General features: G+C 38.2%; 1 protein-coding gene across 1 annotated transcript in view; it reads left to right on the forward strand.

Annotated features, from left to right (window-relative positions):
* The window catches only part of GOLPH3 (golgi phosphoprotein 3), a 62,520-nt gene that overhangs the window by 19,800 nt on the left and 18,170 nt on the right, over positions 1-24,550 (forward strand). Inside the window, exon 2 of the mRNA XM_045787191.2 lies at positions 23,567-23,698. Within this exon, the coding sequence (XP_045643147.1) occupies positions 23,567-23,698 (132 nt within the window). The remainder of the gene's footprint in view (positions 1-23,566; positions 23,699-24,550) is intronic.

A 24,550-nucleotide genomic window follows, 5' to 3' on the forward strand; every position in this document is an offset into this window, starting at 1 on the left:
GTGGCAGGTTCCTTATCACATTATCTTGTGAAAATGGAACAATAATGCCTACTTTATAAGGTCTTTCATTTTCATGGGGCTCAAGTGAAGCACACCTAGATTACACATTAAACAAATAGGTCTTGGAAGGCAGACAGAATAAGAGAGCCAGGGCTTTGGAGCTAGAGAGACCAGTTTCAGTTCCTGCTTTGCCACTCAGTAACTGTGGCAGGTTCCTTATCCACATTATCTTGTGAAAATGGAACAATAATGCCTACTTTATAAGGTCTTCTAAGGATTAGACATGGTGTACCATTAAATGCCCAATCCAGTTCTAGCATACAGTAGGCACTTGGTGTGTGGCAGGCTATGACTATGTGCACATTGAGAAAAAAGAATTTGGGGAGGATATGTTTGAAATGTTAGTAGATGTTAACCCTTGAAGGAGTTGGGTGAGGATGGAAGGGGAGGGAGAAGAGGTGGGGAGTTTAATTTTCTCTTGTATCCTTCTATTTGAAAACAGTTTTTATTTTTTAAAATTTTTATTTACTTATTTTTTTTAAAGATTTTACTTATTTGACACAGATAGTGCACGCACAAGCAGGGGGCACCTGGAGAGGGAGAAGCAGGCTCTCTGCTGAGCAGGGAGCCCAATGTGGGGCTCAGTCCCAGGACCCTGGCATCATGACCTGAGCCGAAGGCAGACACTTAACTGACTGAACCACCCAGGCGCCCTGAAAACAATTTTTTTTTAAAGATTTTATTTATTAATTTGACATAGACAGCCAGAGAGAGAGGGAACATAAGCAGGGGGAGTGGGAGAGGAAGAAGCAGGCTCCTAGCGGAGGAGCCTGATGTGGGGCTTGATCCCAGAACGCTGGGATCACGCCCTGAGCCGAAGGCAGACACTTAACGACTGCGCCGCCCTGAGCCGAAGGCAGACACTTAACGACTGCGCCACCCAGGTGCCCCTGAAAACAATTTTTAAACAAGTGAGAGTGACTGAGCTGTCTCAAGAGGAGTGTATAAATAAGACAAAGGGCGCCTGGCTGGCTCAGTTGGTGGAGTATGCAACTCTTGATCTTGGGGTTGTGAGTTTGAGCCCCATGTTGGATGTAGAGATTACTTAAAAATCTTAAAAAAAAAAAAAAGTATGTATAGGATGAGACCACTGAGCATTACACTTAAGGAATAGATGGGAGAAGAGTAACCTGTAAAAGCCTGAGCAGGAGCTGCTGAGGAACACAGCAGACTGGTGTTAAGGAACCGGGGGGGGGGGGGGGGGGGAGGGAATGTCAGCAGCATCAGATGTTGTGGCGCAGTTACTGAAGAGAAGGCTTCTTGGGAGTTTTATCAGATTGCATGGGTTTGGGAGTGAAAGGGAAGTGATGGAGACTTATTTTTTGACCAAACAGTTGACCCTTGAACAGTGTGAAGGTTGGGGTACCAGTCCTTGCCCTGTGCATTAGAAAATTCCATGTATAGCTTTTGACTTCCCCAAAACTTAACTATTAATAGCCTACTGTGGACTGGAAGCCTTAACTGATAACTTAAAGTCTATTAACACACTTTTGTATATGTATTATGTATTATATGCTGTATTCTTAAATTAGAGAAAAGGGGCACCTGGGTGACTCTTCGGGTAAGTGTCTGCCTTCGGCTCAGGTCCTGATCTCAGGGTTCTGGGATTGAGCCCTGCATTGGGTTCCGTGGGGAGTCTGTTTCTCCCTCTCCTTTGCCCCCTCCCCACTGGTGCGCTTGCTCCCTTTCTAAATAAATAAAATCTTAAAAAGAGAGAAGAAATGTTATTAAAATCCTAAGGAAGAGGAAATACATTTGCAGTGCTATACTATATTGAAAAAATACCTGTGGATAAGTGGACCTGTGTAGTTCATACTCATGTTGTTCAAGGGTCGGCTGTAGTTTGATTTTATTTGTTTGAGAGAGAGAGAGAGAGTGCACGTGCCAGAGAGTGAACCTGGGAGGGGGAGAGGGACAGAGGGAGAAAGAGAAGCAGGCTCCCTGCCGAGTGGAGAGCCTGACTCGTGACACCCGGGGCTGGATCCCAGGACTCTGGGATCATGACCTGAGCCGAAGGCAGACGCTTAATTCACTGAGCCACCCAGGCCCTGGGGTCAACTGTAGTTTGGAGTTTTTGATGAATGGGCAGGATATAGGGCAGGACTGGTCCATGCCTGTCTTTTTCTCTTAGTGGGCAAACTTGAGGGTGTTTGAATGTCAGTAGGAACGTAGTACTATTAGGGAAGAGGTTTAAGATACTTTTGAAGGACAGGAGTTGTGAGGAAAGGTACTGTGTGAGGTGGGAGAGCATGGATGGAAGGGTGAGCAGTTTTTCTCTTGTAACCAGACAAAAGAATGAGTGTGGACAAAGTTGAGTTTGTTGGTTTGGTTCATTGCTGGAAGTTGAGGCCATTCCTATCAGATGGCATTTACTTCTTATGAAGTCATCTGCTTCATAAAGCAGAAGCATAAAGGTGAAAATAAGCCAAGTTCAGAGATTTGAGGAGAATGGAATTTTGAAATAGTAGCCATAGGGAGTGGTAAGAGCTTTGACAAGGGAAACACAGAAGGATTTGCCAGGTATCATTGATGGCTTAGTTTAAGTTGTACGGAGATTGCAAGATTATTTTTCCCTCACTAGCAGTTCAGAAGCACAGAAAAGGAGAAAGTGGACAGTTGGATTGATCTGGAATTGAGTTTTGTAAGGCAAATGCAATGGAAGAAAAATAGAAAATGCATTTAAGAAATTAGCAAGAGTGTAGTTGAAGTGTATTCTGGGCTTATTTTCCCTATTTTTGAATAGGGAATAATAATACTACTTACCTCAGAAGGTTGTTATGAAGATATAAATGAGTTACTACATGTTTAGTATTTAGAATAATATTTGGCATGTGAGTGCTCAGTAAATGATTGTGTGCTGGCTGGAGGTGAGGGTAAAAATGGAGGGGACTGATACGAAGGAAGGAGGGAGGTTTGGGATTGGAGTCCCCACAAAATTGAGGAAGAATTGGATGTAGATTGAATTTATTACTTGGATTGGGGTCTTTTTTTTTTTTTTTTAAGATTTTATTTTTATTTATTTGACACAGAGCACAAGCAGAGGGAGCAGCAGGCAGAGGAGGAGGGGTAGCTTGATGTGGGGCTTGATCCCAGGACCCTGGAATCGTGACCCGAGCCGAAGGCAGATGCTTAACAACTGAGCCACCTGGGAGCCCCAACTTGGATTGGGTTCTAACAGAGGTTCTTGGGATTTGAGGCTGGTATCCAAGTTCCTAGGGAGTGGGAATTCTTAGCCTGGAGTCAATGGATAAAACACTTGAGTGGGAAAAAAGAATTTCAGAAATAAAAAATTGAAATATAGTTGACATATATTAGTTTCAGGGATAACATAGTGACTCAACAATTATATACAAAGTGCTCACCGCAAGAAGTATGTTTATCATCTGTCATCATACAAAGTTATTGCAGTATTATTGACTATATACCCTCTGCTGTACTTTTCATCCTTGTGACTTGTTTTATCATGGGAAGTTTGTACCTCTTAATCAACCTCCTGACAACCACCAGTTTGTTCACTATTTTTAAGAGTGTTTTTCTGTTTTTTTTTTGTTTTGTTTTGTTTTTGGTTGGTTTGTTTTATAGATTCCACACATAAATGAAATACAGTATTTGTCTTTGACTTATTTCACTTAGCATACCTTCTAGGCCCATTCATGTTGTTAAGTGCAAGATTTTATTCTTTTTTATGGCTGAATAATATTTCATCGTGTATATATGCCATATCTTCTTTATCATCTATCTGTCTTTGGACACTTAGATTGCTTCCATATCTTGGCTATTGTAAATAATGCTGCAGTAAGCATAGGGATGTATATTTTTCAAATTAATGTTTTCCTTCTTTTTAGGTAAATATCCGGAAGTGGAGTTACTGAATTGTATCGTAATTCTATTTTTAGTTTTTTGACGAACCTCCATACTATTTTTGAGAGTGGCCGTAACCAGTTTACATTCCCACCAATAATGCATGAGGGTTCATTTCTCTCCACATCCTTGCCAAATACTTGTTATGTCTTGTCTTTTTGACACTAGCCAGTCTGACTGGTGTGATGTAATTTCTCCTCATGGTTTTGATTTGCGTGATCCTGGGCTTACTGATACTGAGCACCTTTTCATGTATCGTTGGCCATCTGTATGTCTTCTTTTGAAAGATGTCTCTTTAGGCCCTTTGCCTATTTTAATCAGATTATGGTTATTATTTTGATGTTGTTTGAGTTCTTTCTATATTTTGGATATTAACCCCTTATCAGATACTAACCCCTTATTATATACATGATTTCTAAATATCCTCCATTCAGTAGTGATGATGGTTTCCTTTGCTGTGCAAAAGCTTTTTAGTTTGGTGTAGTCCCAGTTGTTTGTTTTTGCTTTTGTTTCCCTTGCCTCAATAGACATATCCAGAAAAATGTTGTTAAGGCTGCTGCCTATGAGTTTACTGTCTTTATTTTCTTTTAGGAGTTTTATGGTTTTGGGATTTACATTTAGATCTTTAATCCATTTTGAGTTTATTTTTGTGTATTATGTAAGAAAGTGGTCCTGTTTCTTTGTTGTGCATGTAACTGTCTAGTTTTCCCAAACCATTTCTTGAAGAGACTGTGTTTTACCCATAGTATAATCTTATTTGTTGTATGTTAATTGACCTGAAAAGTGTGGGTTTATTTCTGGGCTCTCAGTCCTGTTCCATTGATTGATGTGCCAGTACCATACTGTTTCAGTTATAGCTTTGTAGTATAGTTTGAGATCTGGGATTGTGATACCTTCAAATTCCTTCTTTTTTCTCAAGATTGCTTTGGTTTTTGCAGTCTTTTTGTAGTTTCATACAACTATTAGGATTTTTTGCTCCTTTAGTTCTGTGAAAAATACTGTTGGCATTTTGCGTTGAATCTGTAGATCTTTGTGTAGTGTGGATATTTTAATAATACTAATTTTTCCAATCCTTTAGCATGATGTATCTTTCCATTTATTTGTGTCTTCACTTTCTTTCATCAGTGTCTTACAGTTTTCAGCATATAGGTCTTTCATCTCCTTGGTGAGATTTATTGCTAGGTGTTTTTATTCTTTTTGATGAAACTGTAAGTGAGATTGTTTTCTTAATTTCTCTTTCTGATAGTTTGTTATTAGTGGTTAGAAACAGCAGATTTCTGTGTATTGACTTTGTATCCTGCAGCTTTACCAATTTCATTTCATGTTCTAACAATTTTTTGGTAGAGTTTTTAGGGTTTTAGGTGGAGTTTTTATAGTATCATGTCATCTGCAAATAGTGACAGTTTTACTTTTTTCTTAGCAGTTTGGATGCCTTTTATTTCTTTTTCTTGTCTGACTGCCGTGGCTAGGGCTTCCAGTACTATTTTGAATAAAAATGGCAAGAGCGGACATCCTTGTCTTGTTCCTGAACTTAGAGGAAAGGTTTTTGGCTTTTCACCATTGGGTATGATGTTAGCCATGTGTGAGTTTGTCATTTGTGGCCTTTATTATGTTGAGGTATGTTTTCTCTAAACCTACTTTGTTGAGAATTTTTATCATGAGTGCATTTTATAGTTTGTCAAATGCTTTTTCTGCATCTGTTGAGCTGATACTATGGTGGGTTTTTTTTATTTTTTATTTTTTTTTACTATGGTGGTTTTATACTTGTTAATGTGATGTTGTATCATGTCGATCCATTTGTAAACATTGAACCACGTTCCCATCCTGGGAATAAATCCCACTTGATTGTGGTGATTTTTTAGAATATATTGTTGGGTTAGGTTTGCTAATATTTTGTTGAGGATTTTTACATCTGTGTTAATTAGAGATAGTGGCCTATAGTGTTTTTTTTTGTTTGTTTGTTTGTTTTTGGTAGTGTCTTTATCTGGTTTTTGTGTCAGGGTAATGCTAGCTTGAGAGAATGAATTTGAAACTTTCATTCCTCTTCTAGTTTTGAAATAGTTTGAGAAGAATAGGTATTAATTCTTCTTTATTTTATTTTTATGTTTTTAATTAATCTCTATGCCCAACATGGGGCTCGAACTCTTGACCCGGAATTCAAGAGTTGCATGCTCCACTGACAGAATCAGCCAGGCGCCCACCCCTCTTTAAATATTTGGTAGAATTCACTGATGAAACCATCTGGTCCTGGACTTTTGTTTGTTGGGAGTTTTTTGATGACTGATTGAATTTCATAACTAGTAATCAGTCTGTTCCAATTTTCTATTTCTTCTTGATTCAGTCTCGGAAAAGTGTATATTTCTAGGAATTTATATATTTCTTGTAGGTTGCCGCATTTGTTGGCATGTAATTCTTTGTGATAGTCTTTTATAATCTTTTGTATTGCTGTGGTGTTGTAACTTCTCTTTCATTTTTTATTTAATTCAAGTCCTCTTTTTCTTGATTAGTCTGTCTAAAGGTTTATCTGTTTTATTTATCTTTTGAAAGAACCAGCTCTTAGTTTCATTGATCTTTTTTATTTTTATATATAGTCTTTGTTTCTGCTCTCATCTTTAGTATTTCCTTCCTTTCTTCTAACTTTGGGCTTTGTTCTTTTTCTAGTTCCTTTAGGTGTAAGGTTAGATTGTTTGAGATTTTTCTTGTTTCTTTAGGTAGGCCTGTATTACTGTAACATTCCTCTTAGAACTGCTGGAAAAAACAGTTTATTTATTTTGTAACGACCTATAACTGAAAATTAACATCTGCTTCAGTTATGATTGTAGGCAGGCAACAAGCTAAAGTAATGTGAGCAGTGCCTGTGAGTTTGGTATCAGTAGAAACTAGAGATCTCTTCATATCACAATGCAGCTATTGTAGACATCTCATGTTATTGTCTGCTCATCACTACATTGGAATTATAGTGGTTTTTAGACTTGCCACTAGAATTTGCTTAATGTGCTAATAAAGCACATATCACAAATTTGTTTACTTTTAATATTTTAATAACTTTAAATGATTTGGTTTCTTTTATAATTCTGTTTTTTTAAAATGCACTTAACAGGGTAAACAATTTTCTTTTAAATGCCAGATTTCAGATAAAGGAGGTTAGTATCTTACTTCCTGTAAGGTGTGGTTTTTTTTTTTTTAAATTATGACTTGTGTTTTTCTTTTTTAATATATTCTTGTGTTTCAGTCACTTGTATTAATCTTTTTGATGTTCACGTCCCACTTTTGGCCTATGGAAATTTATTTCTTTTGGCTTTAGTGTTCTTTTGATATGACCTGTTAACCTTTGATAACTTTCTGATTAACACCAACAAATATCCCAGGTTCCTCTTGTATATATCCAATTTCAGACCTAGAATCAGTTTTTCCTTTAAAGAATCCTAGTTTTTATTTGTGGGGAGTAGAAAGTGTCTGGGTACTGGATATACTCAGTGTTAATAGGTTGTCATTGGTTCTAGGACTTTTTAGTGCACAGAGACAGAATATATTTTCTTTCTTTTTTTTTTTTTTTAAAGATTTTATTTATTAGAGAGCAAGCACGAGCAGGGGAGGGGCAGAGGGAGATGCAGACCCCCACTGAGCAGAGAGCCTGAGGTGGGGCTTGATCCCGAGGCTCCAGGATCATGTGACCTGAGCTGAAGGCAGACACTTAGCCCACTGAGCTACTCGGGCGCCCCTAGAATATATTTTCTTCAGGGGACAGAGCTAGCAAACACTTTTTGGGAGGGGAAAACAATCAGTTTATATATTTTTTGGTTCAAATTTAACATCGTGGATTTTTATTTTACTCACTGGATTTTATAGTTGTATCTCCTTTTCTCATTGAAAATCTCGATTTCTAAAGTATGAACTTATTTGTATTGGCTTACTTTGTGTATTAAAAAAGTTTCAGGGGCGCCTGTGTGGCTCTGTCAGTTAAGCGTCTGCCTTTGGGTCAGGTTATGATCTTGGGGTCCTGGGAATCCATTGGGCTCTGAGCTCAGCAGGGAGTCTGCTTCTCCCTCTCCTTCTGCCCCTCCACCCCCATGCCCTCTCTCTCTCTTTCTCAAATAAATAAATAAAATCTTAATAAAATGGTTTCAAAATAATAATAATGTCAGTATTACTACTAATTGACTATTTCAGCCTAAAGTTTCTGTGTAGTACTTGAAAAAAAAATGAATGAATGAATTCATTAATTTTAGAGCAAGAGAGACAGCATGAGCTGGGGGGGGGCCGAGAGAGAAGGAGAGAGAGAATCCCGAGCAGGCTTTGTGCTCAGCGCGGAGCCAGACGCGGGGCTCAGTCTGATGACCGTAAGAGCAAGACTTGAGCCAAAATCAAGAGTTAGACGCTTAACCCACTGAGCCACCTAGGTGCCTCACTGTGTAGTACTTTTACTGAGGATGTACATTTAAAATGTGGCCTTTGTTCTTTCTATTTCATTCCTCCTTCCCCTATTGGTAATTATTAAAAAATTAGTTTGGGGTTTATCTTTCCAGTGTTTCTTAGTAAAGTTATATATATATTCATTCTTGCCCCTCTCCTCCATATACAAAAGGTAGCCTGTTATATGTGTTGTTGGGTGTCTTCCTTTTTATGTGTTACAGCCTGAAGATTATTTTTATCATTTTACAGAGGTCTCTTAGGGCTCCGTAGTATTTTATTATGTGTATATCTTTCTGTATTCATCAAGTCCCTTACTGATGGATTTATGGGGTGTTCCAGGCTTTCTCAACTTCAAATAATGTCACATTTAATAACTATATGCATATATTGTTTCATATTTATGAATTTTTTTTCACAGATTCCTAGAAGTAGGATTGTCTAGTTAAAGGGTACATATGATTTTTTCTAGATTTCCAAATTCCCTTCGGTAGGAGTGGTGTCAGCTTTGCATTCCCGTCATAGTGTGTATGAGTGCTTATTCTCATCTTTGTTAACACAGTATGTTGTCATATTACTGGATTTTTGCCAGTCTTGATAGGTAAGCATTGTCTTCTGTAGTTTTAAAAATTGTGGTAAAATATACACAGCATGAAATTTACTGTTTTAACCATTTTTAAGTGTATTGTTCACTGGCATGAGGACATTCTCGTTATGCAGCCATCACTACCATCCAGCTCAGAACTACATCATCACATACTAAAACTCTGTACCCTTTAAATAACTTCCCATTCCCCCAGCCACCTGCCCCGGGCAACAACCATTCTGCTTTCTGTCAATGAATTTGACTATTCTAGGTACCTCATGTAAGTGGAATCATCATGTTTGCCTCTTGTGACTGGCTTATTTCACTTAATATAATGTCCTCCAGGTTTGTCCATATTGTAGCATGTGTCAGAATTTCTTTATAAAGCTGAATAATGGTCCATTGTATATATATGTACCATATTTTGCTTATTTAGTCGTCTGGTGATGGACACTTGTTTTGTCTATTTTTGAACTGGGTTGTTTGTTTTTTTGTTGATGAATTCTTATGTAATTTAAGTGTGTATTTTCTTATGAATGACAGAAATATCTTCCCATATGTTTATGTCCTTTTCTTTTGTGAATTTTTCTGTTTATTTCTTTTGCTTTTTTTTTTTTAAAGATTTTATTTATTTATTTGAGAGAGAGCACAAGCAGAGGGGCAGAGAGAGAGAAGGAGAAGCAGACTCCCCGCTGAGCAGGGAGCCTGATGTGGGGCTTGATCCTGGAACCCCAAGACCATGACCTGAACTGAAGGCAGATGCTCAACTGACTGAGCCACCTAGGTGCCCCTTGCTTTTTTTTTGAAAGGGAGTGTGGTGGTGGGGGAGGGTCAAAGAGAGAGAGAGAATCTTTTTTTTTTTTTTTTTTTTTTAAGATTTTTATTTATTTGACAGAGACAGCAAGAGAGGGAACACAAGCAGGGGGAGTGGGAGAGGGAGAAGCAGGCTTCCCGATGAGCAGGGAGCCTGATACGGGGCTCAGTCCCAGGACCCTGAGATCATGACCTGAGCCGAAATCAGCAGCCAGGTGCTTAACTGACTGAGCCACCAAGGCGCCCCTATATCTTTTGCTTTTTAAAAATTGAGTATTGACCTTACCTGTGTGTTAGAGATACTTAGCCTTGTATCTGTGATATGTTATCAACTTCCTACATTTTCTTTTATTTTTTGACTTGCTTATGGTTTTTGCCATGCAGACTTTAAAAAACTTGTGTGATTTATCAGTCTCTTTATTTCTTTTGATTTAAGTAATAGCTGCAAAGTTTTTTCCCCACTCCAAGTTATGAAGGTATTCACTTCTTTTTTCTTCTAGTATTTACATTGTTTCATTTCATATTTCAGTCCCTGATCCATTTGGATCTTTATTTAGAAGTATAATATGAAGTATGGGTCCAGGTTTCTTTTTCTGAATGGCTATCCAGTTGTCCCAGTACTATTAATTAAAATATCCATCTTTCCATCTTATACTGATTTGAGATTACAGTTTTATCATATATTAGATTTTGGTATATTCTTGGGTCTCTTCCTGTATTTTATTCTTTTGGTCTGTTTGTTCATGTATTGGCATCCTGTCATTTAATTTCAAGAGGCTTTAAATCTGTTTTACTATCTAGTAGGGTAGTTTCATTTCTGTTCCTCACATATTGTTCCCTCCTCCCTAGTTTTCCTGGTTATTCTTTTGTATTTATCTTTATGAACTTTATTTTTAACTACTTATAGCTGTAGATAAAAACAAAACTTGCTATTTTTATTAGGATGATATTAAATTTATAAGTCAGGAAGAACTGGTAACACAATGTTTCTGTATCTAAGAGTGAGACATTTTCCATCTTCCAGGTCTGTTTTTAAGTCTTGCAGGGAAGTTTTAAGCTTTCTTCGTACAGCTTTGCCTAGTTATTTTCTTTTTCTGTTTAAGATTATAAATGAGGTTTTTGAAATCATATTTTAACTTTTTATATTATTTCCTTTTTATTGTTTGTGTATGGCAGTTATTGATGTTTGTCAATTTTATAGTCCTGGTTCTTTTCTAAATTCTCTTATTGTATAGGAATTTTTCCATTTATACTCTTCAGTTTTTCTGTTTTTTTTTTTTTTTCCGATATCTAGTTATATCACCTGCAAAAGTCGATAGTTTAACAGTTTTTCTCTTTTTGCTTATTCTCATCTAATCTTTGAAGTCTGTCTTTATGTGAAGTCACTGTCCTTCTCTTGGTCAGTTTAGTTATTTTTGCTAAGAACTTTTTCACTCTTAATTCTTTGAAAATAATTAAAAGTTCTTGTAAGATTTCAGAAGTAATTTCATATACAAGTTGTGTTAGTTGTCTTTTTTGGTAACAGCTTTATTGAGATAGAATTCACATGCCATACAGTTCACCCACTTAAAGTGTACAGTTCAGGGTGTTTTGTATGTTCACAGAGTTGTGCAGCAGTCACTACAATCAATTTTAGAACAGTTTTATTACCCCCAACGGGAAACGCGGACCCTTTCTCCATCACCTCCCTTTCTTCCTGTCTCTCTAATACTAGGGGAGGCCCTATGTTAGTTATCTTATACCCAGTAGCAAAATTTAGCAGCTTGAAACAACAGACTATTTTATCTCATAGTTTTCTGTGGATCAGGAATCTGGGCATTCCTTAACCGAGAGCCTCTGGCTCAGGGTCTTTCATGAGATTGCAATGAAGTTGTTGACCAGGGAGAGCTTCAGTTTCATCTGAAGGCTCAACTGAAGGAGGATTCTGTTTCTTGGAGGTTGTTGGACTGAGAGCCTCAGTCTTTGCTTGACCTGTCTATGTAGGACAGCTCAAAACATGGTAGCTGGCAGAGCAAGGGAAGGAGGCCCAAGATGGAAGCCCACAGTGTATTTGTAACCTCTGATGTGACATACCATGGTATTTGTTGTACTGTGTTAGAAGCAAGTCCAGCCTACGTTCACAAGGGGAGGGGATATGAAGAGGCGGGGGTTATGGGGGGCTATCCTAGAGGCTGCTTCTGTACAAGGATAGGATAACTAATTTTTTTGCAATCTATTTTGGTTTTGGCTTTTTTTTTTTTTTTAAAGCTTTTATTTATTTGAGAGAGAGAGAGCAAGAGTGATAGAGCATGAGTGAACACAAGTGGGATTGGGGTGAGCACAAGCAGGGGGAGGGGGGACGGGGACAGGCAAACTCTGCACTGAGTGCAGAGCCTGACACGGAGTTTGATCCCATGACCCCGAGATAATGACCTGAGCCTAAATCAAGAGTTGGACACTTACCTGGCTGAGCCACCCAAGCACCCCTGTTTTTTGGCTTTTTAACCCATATTCTTTCTGATGATAGGCTACTTTCTGTAGGGCTCTTTAGTTACCCAACGTAGCAGGATGTATGGTTTTTAGGAAACAGTGGTGATCTTTAGATTTCTGTGTACTCCAGGACCTATCAACCTGAGAGTCTAATTTGAATTCTTAAAATCTAAATGTACAACTTGCCATGCCTCTGTAACTTAACAGCGTTGCAAGATATTCCCAAATTTTCTTACCAGTTTGACATTTTAAGAAGATCACATTGTCAAATGAAAACTTGCAATTTTTCTTGTCCTCTTCTAGACTGTGTATAACAGTGCCAAACACCAGTTTTCAGGTACCTTATTATAAATGCTTATCTCTCCTGAGATAACGTTAACTTTATTCTTCATTCAGTTCTTCATATGCTATTAAAGAGTTTTTAAGGGGTGCCTGGGTGGCTCAGTCGGTTAATTGTCTGCCTTCAGCTCAGGTCATGATCTCAGGATGCTGGGATCAAGTCCTGCATCAGGCTCCCTGCTTATCAGGGAGTTTGCTTCTCCCTCTCCCCCTCCACCCTGCTCATGCTCTCCCTCTCTCAAATAATAAATAAAATCTTAAAAAAAAAACGGGGGGGGGTTTAGAATACCCTTGATGATTGACTTGCAAATGCTTTTTTGGAAATTAACAGGATCATGTATCTGGTTTTGCCCTAAATCACATACCCACTTAGGGAATTCTTGATTAGAATCATACTTGTAGAATGTTTGAAGTCTGTCTCTTTCATGGTGTAGATGAGAAAATGGAGACACAGAGAGGGTATTAATTGACCTGCTTCAAATCCTGTAGAAAGTTTTCCTTGTGGCCAGGGCTGGTATTCAGTTTTCTCACATCTGGTCCAGCCTGGTTCTTTCTACATCTCAATGACATACTTTGTGTAATGATTTTTATTACCTAATTCTATTTCTGGTTATAGGTTTATTCTGATTTTTATTTCTTTTTTAGTTGGTTTTGGTAATTTGTGTTTTTCCAGGAATTAACATTTCATCTGAGTTGTTTAGTTGGCATTCAGCTGTTCATAGTGTTCCCTTGTAGTCCTTTACATTTCTGTAGGTTTGGAAGTGGTGTCGCTGCTTTTGTTTTTGACTTTGGTAATTTGCATATCTCTTTCCTCTCTCTGCCTTTCTTCCTCTCCTCCTTTCCCCTGTTTTAACCTTGATTTTTTTTTTTTTTAAAGAAATAACTTTTGTCTTCATGGATCCCCTACCTCCTATTTTTATATTTTGCCTTTCATTGGTTTCTGTACTAATCTTCATTATTTCCTTCCCTTTGATTGATTGGGATTTAGTTTGTTCTTTTTCTAAAAGTTTCTTAAGGTGGGAGATTAGGTTGTTGATTTGAGACCTTTCTTCTTTTGTAATACAGGTATGTAATAGAGATGTAAATTTATTTCTAAACGCGACTTTAGCTGTATCCCATAGATTTTGATATTTTGTGTTTTTATTTTCATTGAGTTCAAAATATTTCCTAATTTTTTTTGTGATTTCTTTGACCAGTGGATTATTTAGAAGTCGTAGATTAATTTCCAAATGGAGGTTTCCCAGATTTCATTCTGTTGATTTCTAATTTAATTCCTTTGGAGTAAAACATACTTCATATGATTTCAGTCCTTTTAAATTCATTGTTTTGTGGGCTACCATATGGTCCATCTTGGAAAATATTCCTGGTGTGCTTGAAAATCGTATATATTTTACTGTTGTTTATTGGAGAGTTTTATAAATGCCATTTAAGTTAACATGGTTGATAGTGTTCAGTTTTGTATCTTTGTTTTTCGTCTAGTTCTGTCAGTTAATGTCGATGTAGTCAATTACTGTTACTGTATTGTTTATTTCTCTTGTCAGTTTTTGCTTCATGTATTTTGGGATTCTGTTGTTAGGTATGTATATGTTTGTTTATAATTGTTGTATCTTCCTGATGGTTAACTTCTTTATCATATAAAAATGTCCCCCTTTGCTCCTCTTACTTTTCTTTACTCTGAAGTCTACTTTGTCTTTCAACATACTGTTCCAGTTTTCTTTTGAATCCTGTTTGCATGTTCTTTTCATTCTTGTAAACCTATTCGTATTTTGGAATTTAAACTGTCTTTTGTAGACAGCATATGGTTAGTTCTTTTATCCAGTCTTACAGCCTTTTATCTTTTTTTAAAAATTCATTTATTTATTTTTAGATTTTATTTATTTGAGGGAGAGCAAGAGAGATCACAGAGGGAGAGGGAGAAGCAGACCCATTGCCGAGCAAAGAGCCTGATGTGGGACTCAATCCCAGGACCCTGAGACCATGACCTGAGCCGAAGGCAGATGCTCAACTAACTGAGCCACCTTGGCTCCCCTATCTTTTTTATTTTTTTTTAAAACATTATTTAAGGGAGAGAGTGCATGCTCATATGCTTGAGTGGGGAGAGGGCAGGGAGAGAGAATCCTCAAGCAGACCTCCTCCCCATCCCACGACCCGTGAGACCATGACCTGAGTGGAAACCAAGAGTCTGATGCTCAACCGACGGAGCCCCCCGGGGGCCCCAACAATCTTTTATCCTTTTTTTTTTTTTTTAAGATTTTATTTATGTATTTTAGAGAGAGTGTGTGCTGTGTGTGAGGGGAGAGGTAGAAGGGGAAGGAGCGGGAGAGAGAATCTGAAGCGGACTCTGCTGAGTGCAGAGCCTGACTCGGGGCTCCATCTTACCACTGTGAAATATGACCAGATTCAGACGCTTAAGAGTCAGATGTTTAACCAACTGAGCCACCCAGGCACCCCAATCTTCTGTCTTTGATTGGAGTATTTAACTTATTCACAATTACATAATTATTGGTAGAGTTCAGTTTACGCCAGCCACTATGCTCTTTGTTTTTTATATCAATCCTTTTGGTTCCTCTAATCCTCCTTTACTGCCTTCTTTTGTGTTAAATAGAAAATTATAATTCTACCATTTAAATTTCCTCCCTTCTTCTTCTTCTTTCCTATATTAATTCAAGTCTTTTTCTAAATAGTTACTTTAGAAATTACAACATATGTCTTTATCACATTCTTCAAATTAATACTCATTTAATTCCAGCAAGATACAGAAATTTCAATATAGTTTTATTTACTCCTTCTTTTGTGCATTTTTTTCTTAATGTACATTATTGTCAGAAATACTACAAATTTATGTTAAAATCCCAACAGTAGTGTTTTGTACTTATTTTTATGCAACGTTTGCTTTTAAATAAGTTTTTAAAAGGAAAAAGGAAATAGTTTTTTATTTTATTTTAGTTTTTTATTATGTTCAGTTAGCCAGCATATAGTTCATCATAAGTTTTTGATGTAGTGTTCAGCGATTCATTAGTTGCGTATAAAACCCAGTGCTCATCACAACATACGCCCGCCTTAATACCCACCATCTGATTACCCCAACTTTCCCCCATCCTCCTCCCTTCTGTAACCCTCAGTTTGGTTCCCGGAGTCCAGAGTCTCTCATGGTTTGTCTCCCTCTCTGATTTCTTCCCATTCCGTTTTCCCTCCCTTCCCCTGTGGTCCTCCACGCTATTCCTTATGTTCCACGTATGAGTGAAACCATATGATAACTGTCTTTCTCTCCTTGACTTACTTCACTTAGCATAATCACCTCCAGTTCCATCCATGTCAGTGCTAATGGTGGGTATTCATCGTTTCTCATGGCTGAATTAATACTCCTTTGTATATAGGAACCACATCTTCTTTATCCATTCATCTGTTGAAGGGCAGGATGCCCTTCCACAGTTTGGCTGTTGTGGACATTGCTGTTATGAACATTGGGGTGCATCTGCCCCTTCTTTTCACTACCTCTGTATTTTTGGAGTAAATATATAGTAGTGCAATCGCTGGGTCATGGGGTAGCTCTGTTTTTAACTTTTTTTTTTTTTTTTAAGATTTTATTTATTTATTTGACAGAGATAGAGACAGCCAGAGAGAGAGGGAACACAAGCAGGCTCATAGTGGAGGAGCCTGATGTGGGGCTTGATCCCGTAACCCCGGGATCACGCCCTGAGCCGAAGGCAGACGCTTAACCGCTGTGCCACCCAGGCGCCCCTGTTTTTAACTTTTTGAGGAGCCTCCATACTGTTTCCCAGAGTGGCTGTACCAGCTTGCGTTCCCACCAGCAGTGTAAGAGGGTTCCCCTTTCTCCACATCCTCGCCAACACTTGTTTCCTGTCTTGTTAATTTGGGCTATTATAACTGGTGTAAGATGGTATCTCATTGTGGTTTTGATTTGAATTTCTCTGATGGTAAACACAGTTTTTTAAATTAACTTTTTATCTTCTGTATAGATTTGAAATATCATCTGACTTTTAGCAGCAGGACTTTGTTTGGTTAATTTCTTATCAGGTTGATCTGCCAGCAACAGATTCATTCTTTGTTTCACATTCATATTTGAAGGATAATTTTGCTGAGTATAGATTCTTGGTTGATAGTAGTTTTTCTTTCAGCACTTCGAGTATGTTATCTCAGTGCCTTCTAATCTCCAGTCTCCACAGTTTGCAGTAAGAAGTTAACTGCTGATTGTGTTGTTCCTTTATATGTGATAAATTGTTTTGTCTTGCTGCCTTCAAGATTTTTCTGAACGGTTTGACGTTTCTAGGTTGACGATCTCTTTATGTTCATTCAGTTTGGAGTTTGTTGAGCATTTGGATCTTAGATGAATATTTTCCCAGTTCGGGAAATTTTTAGCTTTACTTTTTCTGCCTTCTCTCTTTTTGAGACTCCTTTTACTCCCAGCTCCTTTTACTCCTATTCTGGGAGTTTTGAAGACCTTAGTCTCTGAGGCTTTCTTCATTTTCTTTCTCTTCTTTTTTTTAATTGAAGTATACTTGACATTCTTTCTTCTTTTTTCTTCCCGTTCTTCAAAATCAAGTTCCTCGATTCTCTTACATTTCAAATCTGTTGAGCTCTTCTAGTGAACTTATCATTTCACTTATTAATTCTAACTACAAAATTTTCATCTCTTTCCTGAGATTCTGTATTTGATGAATCATTGTCTTTCTTGAGTCATTGTCATTCTTTCCTTTAATTCTTTAGATATGATTTCCTTTAGTTCTTACCAGTTACTTAGTAGAATGTCCCTCAATTTGAATTTGTCTGTTTGTAAATACTTTTTTTTTTAAAAAGATTTTATTTTATTTATTTGCCAGAGATAGAGACAGCCAGCGAGAGAGGGAACACAAGCAGGGGGAGTGGGAGAGGAAGAAGCAGGCTCATAGCGGAGGAGCCTGATGTGGGGCTTGATCCCATAAAGCCAGGATCACGCCCTGAGCTGAAGGCAGACACTTAACCGCTGTGCCACCCAGGCGCCCCTGTAAATACTTTTTTAATGTGTGTCTTTTTTTTTTTTTTTTTTTTACGTGTATGTGTGTTTTTTTACTTTCATAAGGTTGGGGATATCAGGATTTAATTTGCTTCTAATTAGATGAGATTAGTTGGAATGTGTTACTTAAATTGTAAGTGGCATTTGTTTCATTAATAAGCCTAATTTGCTCTCTTACAAATGATAACACGGGTGGATTGGACTGTTTATTTATGAAATAAGCAGATGCCCTTATCGTCATAACAGACTAGTTAAGTGGATGCAAATTTGAATTTTTTTAGCCCTGCACAATATTTGTTGGCCTATGTAAATCTTTTAGTTGTAGTTTCTATACTTAGAGACCTTTGTCAGATACATAATGTCAATTCATTAAATTCCTTTTAGCTTTATTAGAAGTTACTTGCTTGCTAGAACAAAAATCCCTTCGAAGTAGTTTAAGATAAGGAGATGCAGGTGTTCAGGAGTACAGCCCAAACAGGAAGGTTCTGATGTTAGGATGCTATTCTATATTTGTGTCTGTCTCTGTATGTCTGTTCTGTATGTCTTGGTCTGCCTCAACGTTGTGTGTTCTCTCATTTCTGTTCTGCATATCTCTTCTGTTTCCTTTTTTTTTTTTTTCCCTTCTGTTTTCCTTTCTGTTTACCTTCATTTTCAAACTGTTTGGACAAAATATCCGGTGGCTTTGCAAGTCACACAGTCAGTTAGAACTCATGTGCCAGTGCCCATGCCCAAACATGTGACTGACCCAGACTGTGTCCCCAGGTTAGATTCCAGGAGGGAAACTTTTGATTTGTCCTTCCTGGTCCAATTAGATGTGACAGGACACAGTCACCCCTTTCTGTAGAATCTGAAGAAGAGGGCACAGTTTCGAAATCGGGTATATGTGAACCAAGAGAGGTCTCACTTGTACAACTTTTGGATTGGGTTTGGTAGTAAACGCCAATGTTTTGGTAACCTGACATTTTCTTTTGCTGAGGAAAGTCTGTTTAGAAAGCCATTTCTAAAAAACATTGATCACCCCAGAATTCAACATGGTATGGAAGATAGACGCTTAACTGACTGAGCACCCACGTGCCCCGGTGGGCTTGATTCTTGACAAAAAGCTTCTCATTAAGCACTTGTGGAGCTTGTAACTTAATTGGTGAGAACTCAGTGTTTGCATTTTTAGGGTCCCAATAAAACAACACCCTTTTCCCCCATTCAAATTGAGCCACTTGAGAGAAATAAAGGCAATCAAGCAAATAGAGATCCAAATAAATATCATCTTATGACTGAGAAAAAGCTGTGTTGGAGGTTGTTGCTTAGACATGTACCATCGTTGGGCTTTTTGTGGTCTCTGTCCTCTAAATTTAGACCTTAGAACTGCCACCAAAGGAAGACTTGTGTCTGCAGAGCATGTCCCTGAGATCATTGCCTCATTTGTTATTGTACCATTCATTCTTCGTGGCTCCTTGCGTCTGAATGGTGTACTATATGATATAGGTAATTTATCTCAGTTTCTGTTCCACAACCTCAGGAGGTCTGCCCTAAAGTTTGGCCATTTGTCTGAGTGAGTCTGTGATTCCAGGGACTCTGAACAACAAAAGATTGATTGAAGTAGGACTCTGTAATTAATTTAGCCTACATCCCTTTGGGAAAATTTCTACTTATCTGGTTATTATTTGTTGTTATTCAAGTAGAGGTGCTTTGAGTTAGTTTCCAGGGCCCTTGGATTCCTTGTCTCTTGTGTTCTTTTCTTAGTTTTGTTGGAGGCCTTGTGAGCTGCACATGATATCTTTAAATGTTGCCGTTTTCGATTTTCTAGTATCCCAGCTCATCAGTATGACCATATTGGGGGTCTTTTTTTTTTTTTTTTTTAAGATTTTATTTATTTATTTGACAGAGAGACAGCCAGCGAGAGAGGGAACACAGGCAGGGGGAGTGGGAGAGGAAGAAGCAGGCTCATAGCGGAGGAGCCTGATGTGGGACTCGATCCCATAACGCAGGGATCATGCCCTGAGCCGAAGGCAGACGCTTTACCGCATCCTCTATGCTTGTATGTCCCCTCTTGTTTTGGACTCATGAACCAAATGAAGTCATGTTTCTCTGGATTTTATGGGGTATCTCGGCTTGGAATATCTCTGCCTCTCCCATCCTTATGTCTGAAAATATTGGAACTGATTTCTCATCACAAACTTGTAGGGCCCCAAAATGGTTTTCTTGTGGTCTTCTAACCCCCATTTGTTGCTTCCACAGCGAGTGGGGGGGCATCCTCAAGGTCTTGTGGCTGCTGGTATTCTTAGTGCAGCTTCTGCAGCTTCATCAGTAGGTAGATTGTCTGGCCAGTGGGCTTCCCGTAGTGTGACTCTGAACTTTGAGTACCTATCCTTAGACCCACCACAGGCATGAAAATATTCCATTGCTGGTGGTAGAATCTCAAACCCATTTAGGGATCTGAAATGATTATTGACTTCCAAGTGCAAGAGCTGTGTGGTGTCACTGGATACGTAATCATTATCGGGGCTTCTTTACCTTCTCACAGCGTGGTTACAAATGTATATAGTTGTGCCTTTTGAGCCAAATCATAAACTGCTTTAAATTGCCAGGTCTTGGGGCGCCTGGGTGGCACAGCGGTTAAGCGTCTGCCTTCAGCTCAGGGCGTGATCCTGGCGTTGAGGGATCGAGCCCCACATCAGGCTCCTCCGCTATGAGCCTGCTTCTTCCTCTCCCACTCCCCCTGCTTCCCCCTGTGTTCCCTCTCTCGCTGGCTGTCTCTATCTCTGTCGAATAAATAAATAAAATCTTTAAAAAAAAAAAATTGCCAGGTCTTCCTCACCTGTTTAAACTGTTATTCTTAATGTGCCTGGCTTGCTCTGCTTAACAGATGAAGTAAATTTTTATGGGTGCACAAACTCAACATGCCCTGACTATGTAACTGTCCTAACTGGACTACAGGCTCTTGTAATTTGTTTCAGGGGATAATGGTTTGTCTGAGGACAATATCCTTTGGGCAGTGGTTGCTTTTTTTTTTTTTTTTTTTAATGATTTTTTATTATATTATGTTAGTCACCATACAGTACATCCCCGGTTTCCGATGTAAGGCTCGATGATTCATTAGTTGTGTATAACACCCAGTGCACCATGCAATACGTGCCCTCCTTACTACCCATCACCGGTCTATCCCATTCCCCCACCCCCCTCCCCTCTGAAGTCCTCAGTTTGTTTCTCATAGTCCATAGTCTCCCATGTTTCATTCCCCCTTCTGATTACCCCCCTTTCTTTATCCCTTTCTTCCCCTACCGATCATCCTAGTTCTTATGTTCCATAGATGAGAGAAATCATATGATAGTTGTCTTTCTCTGCTTGACTTATTTCTGGGCAGTGGTTGCTTTTGACCTGCCCTTATAAAATCTTTTAACAAGGTAGGTAGGTAGATTGGTGGCATGCCTGGATATGGTTATCCAGTCTTGTACGAAGTTTTAAAGTACTCCGTGTAACTGACAGGTTGGACCCTAATTCATTACTACACTGCTCTAGACGTGTGGGGCCTATGCCACATGTCTGTTCTCTCTTCCATGGGTTTAGGTTAGCTCAATAGCTATAATATGACATTTCCTTTAAGGTACAATCTTATATTGAAATGCATCCCAATTTTAGAGATACTTAACTTTTCCGCCCCAACAGTTTTATTGAGAAAAATGGCAAATACATCGCTGTGTAAATCTAAGGTGTAGAGCATGATGGTTTGATTTCTGAATATTGTGTAATGCTTACCAAAATAGATTTAGTTAATATTCATCATCCATATAGAGACTGTAAGCTTTTAAAATGTATGTTTTGGGATTGATATGGTGTAGTTTTAAGATTAGCATTAGAAATGAAAAGACTAAAGGGCTCCTTAGCACTTTAACTTTGAGTAATTTTGTCACCACTGGTGGTCTGTCGTACGTGTGTTGGGGCATGAATTCACTGCAGAATCTTTCTAGTCTACGTCACAGCCAGATTCACTTGACTTATGTACAGTCTACTGCTTTTCCTCTAATATACTTAATTTCAGGGATAGCATTGTCATCTGATCCAGTTATACCATTCAAATTTTTAAAATTAATTTTGCCCTTTTTAGTATTCCTCCTCCTCTCTCTCTCTTCCCTCCCCCAACCTGGTTAATTCCTGATCATGTTTTGCTACAGAACTGTCCATGCTCATTTGTCAGCTTTCCCATGTGAATTTAATTCTGTTTCAGTGTATGTCTTTTAGTGGTAATGCCCAAAAGCTATTCACTTAAATGTGGATCTTTAAAGTCTATTATTAAAGACTCCATTTTGCTAACCTTTCTGGGTATACCATTACTTTGGAAGCAGTTGAGGTTGAGACATATTTCATCCTCTGCTAGCAAATGTGGGCTTTTCAGTACTGTTCATCCAGAATTTCCAGGCTTGTAGGCAGAGACAGGGTGTGGTACTGTCCACATGCATTACTCCTTCACGAGGTGTGTTCTGTTGTTTACCGTTTGTAAAGGCTTACCTGGGAGCTCCAGCTCTATGTCCAGGTCAGTAGAAGCCAGACATCTATAACTTCAATTTCATGTGGCATCTATTCCCAGGCTTCTCAGGACTGTAATTGGCATGGGTACACAAGCCATGGATTTTACCTAACCTCTGTAACTTACTGGTCTCACTAACCACTTCGCTAAACCTCTGGCAGTCTTACTTTAAAAGATTTTATTCATTTATTTGAGAGAGTGAGAGAGTACAAGCAGGGGAAGGGGCAGAGGAAGAGGGAGAAGCAGGCTCCCTGTGGCAGTCTTAATCAGACCCCTACCATTTGTTAAGTTTAAAAGTATTCTCCCAAATCCAGTCAGTTTCTGCTTCCCCTGCCTCATATTTAATAATTGGCCTCTTTAAATCCCTATTTTGTTTATCCCTTTGTGGCTCCCTTAATCTAAATTCTTGCTTTCCTAAAGCCTTTTCCCTCAGGAGTGGTAGCTTCATTACGCTAATTTAAGTCCCTGTGTCAGTAGTGGAATCCCATGGAACTTGATGGTCAGTCAGTCATCTTCAGATACACAGGCTGACCACTGTGACCTGGCAAAACCAAGATTGACCTTGAGAGAGTGACAGAATCAAGGGTCTAGGCCTCTCCCTAATCCTAGGCTGTCTGTTGTTCACAGAATGTTCTTCACAGAATTGCTTGGCCTGCTCTCCCTCCTACCACGATTATATGTTACCTTGTTCTGAGAACCAAGTTCTGCTTTTTCCTGAGTTGGATACTTTAAATTGGTAGATGGCAGAGTTCATGGCTTCATAGTTTGGAAAACTCCAGTTATTCACTGAAAAAGTGCCCAGACTTTATCCGGTTGATTTGAGTATCCCCCAGATCTCTGGATGTCCATCAGTCTCATTGTGTCTGGTTGTTCTTCCACCTTGGATATTGCCCTTAAATTTCTCTTGGGGGGCGGGGAGGTGTGTGCATCTGATAACTTTACAATGCTTATTATTCAGAACTTTAGGCATGGGCCCTCACATAAATTTCCTGATGTATTCTATCATAATTAGCTTTGTGTTTTTATACTAAAAAGCATTGAATAAATGATGTTTTAATTCTCTGTGAGGCCACATTGGGCTAGATTGTTTTTCCTGAGCTTTTTAAACTTGCCCACACATACTAATGATAAACCGCTATCATTAGGGGTTAACTGAATAAGCCCAGGTCCTTGCAATTTGCAAGAGCCTTGTAAGCATGTAACTTTAATGAAGAGTGATAGACATTATCTTTTTAAACCTCTGACTTCCAAAGTTGTTTATCTGCATGTAAGGATTAGTGGTGAAAAGACAATAAACACCTGAAAAATCTAGATTAGTAATGTATAATAATTATAATTTTTTAGTATTTTATTTAAAATTATAATTATGAAAAGATACAAAAGGTAAAAGGCACCAAAAACAACTTTGGCTAAGGCTATTTCTATTTTTGAATCTGAATTCAAAGTAAACTAGATCTTTTGTTTTCTCCCCCCCACCTTTTATTTTAACTAGGGTTACACATCATTTTGGAATGACTGTATATCATCTGGATTACGTGGCTGTATGTTAATTGAATTAGCACTCAGAGGAAGGTTACAACTAGAGGCTTGTGGAATGAGACGTAAAAGTCTGTTAACAAGAAAGGTAAGAGGAGTGCAAAATAACATATCCTTTTTAAAAAGTTTGTGCTGACTAAAAATGAAAGTTTCTACTAATAGATTTTTAAAGAATTAAAGAAGTTGATTTTAAAGTTAAGACTTTATCGGAAATCATATTTCCATGTCTTTTTTGCATTCTTGGTTTCTTGGTTCTTTGTACATAATGACTAATGTAATAAATTCATTGTGAGACTCACTGGTCCCTGCATCGGCATATTCAGAAAGACTCCAGACTTCATTTGCTCCTTCTGAAAGCCATGCCATACTTTGGAAAGACTTGACATAACTTTGTTTCAAACTCAAAAGGTATTATCATGCAGGTTAACTATCCGTAGGCTGTTGGGCTTTTTAGCAGAATCTGAATACTTTTTAGATCTCTACCTTCTCTACTGTAAGGTCTGTGTAAATAGTTATTTTTGGCTAGTTATTAGAATTTTTAACTCCATCCTCAATCTCAGATACTCAAGACTGTTTCTCTTCTAATCTGTCATTGTGTTTCTTGGGGCCGTGGTGTTTCAAAACTGTTTTTTTTTCCTTTAATACAACATCTTAATGAAACCTACAAAGTTTTAGGTTAGAACTGAACATTTTTTTATTGATACGCCATAATCCTATAGGAAAGAAAGTCACATTAATGGCTTTCTTGAAAGTTCTTTGCAGAGTAAACATTGTATAGCAGAACGTACTACTCATGCTATTTTAAAATTTAATCTAGTCATTCAAAGTAGAGTTAAATGAGCTGGTATGATGTTGGTGTTAAAATTCTCTTTTAGAGAACTATATCATAAAGCAGAATACAATTTTTTATTCCATTTTATTCTCAGCCATAGATTTATGC

The sequence above is a fragment of the Ursus americanus genome, chromosome 15 (genome assembly GCF_024610735.1).
Source record: "Ursus americanus isolate L20-20 chromosome 15, mUrsAme1.1.p, whole genome shotgun sequence".
NCBI lineage: Eukaryota > Metazoa > Chordata > Mammalia > Carnivora > Ursidae > Ursus > Ursus americanus.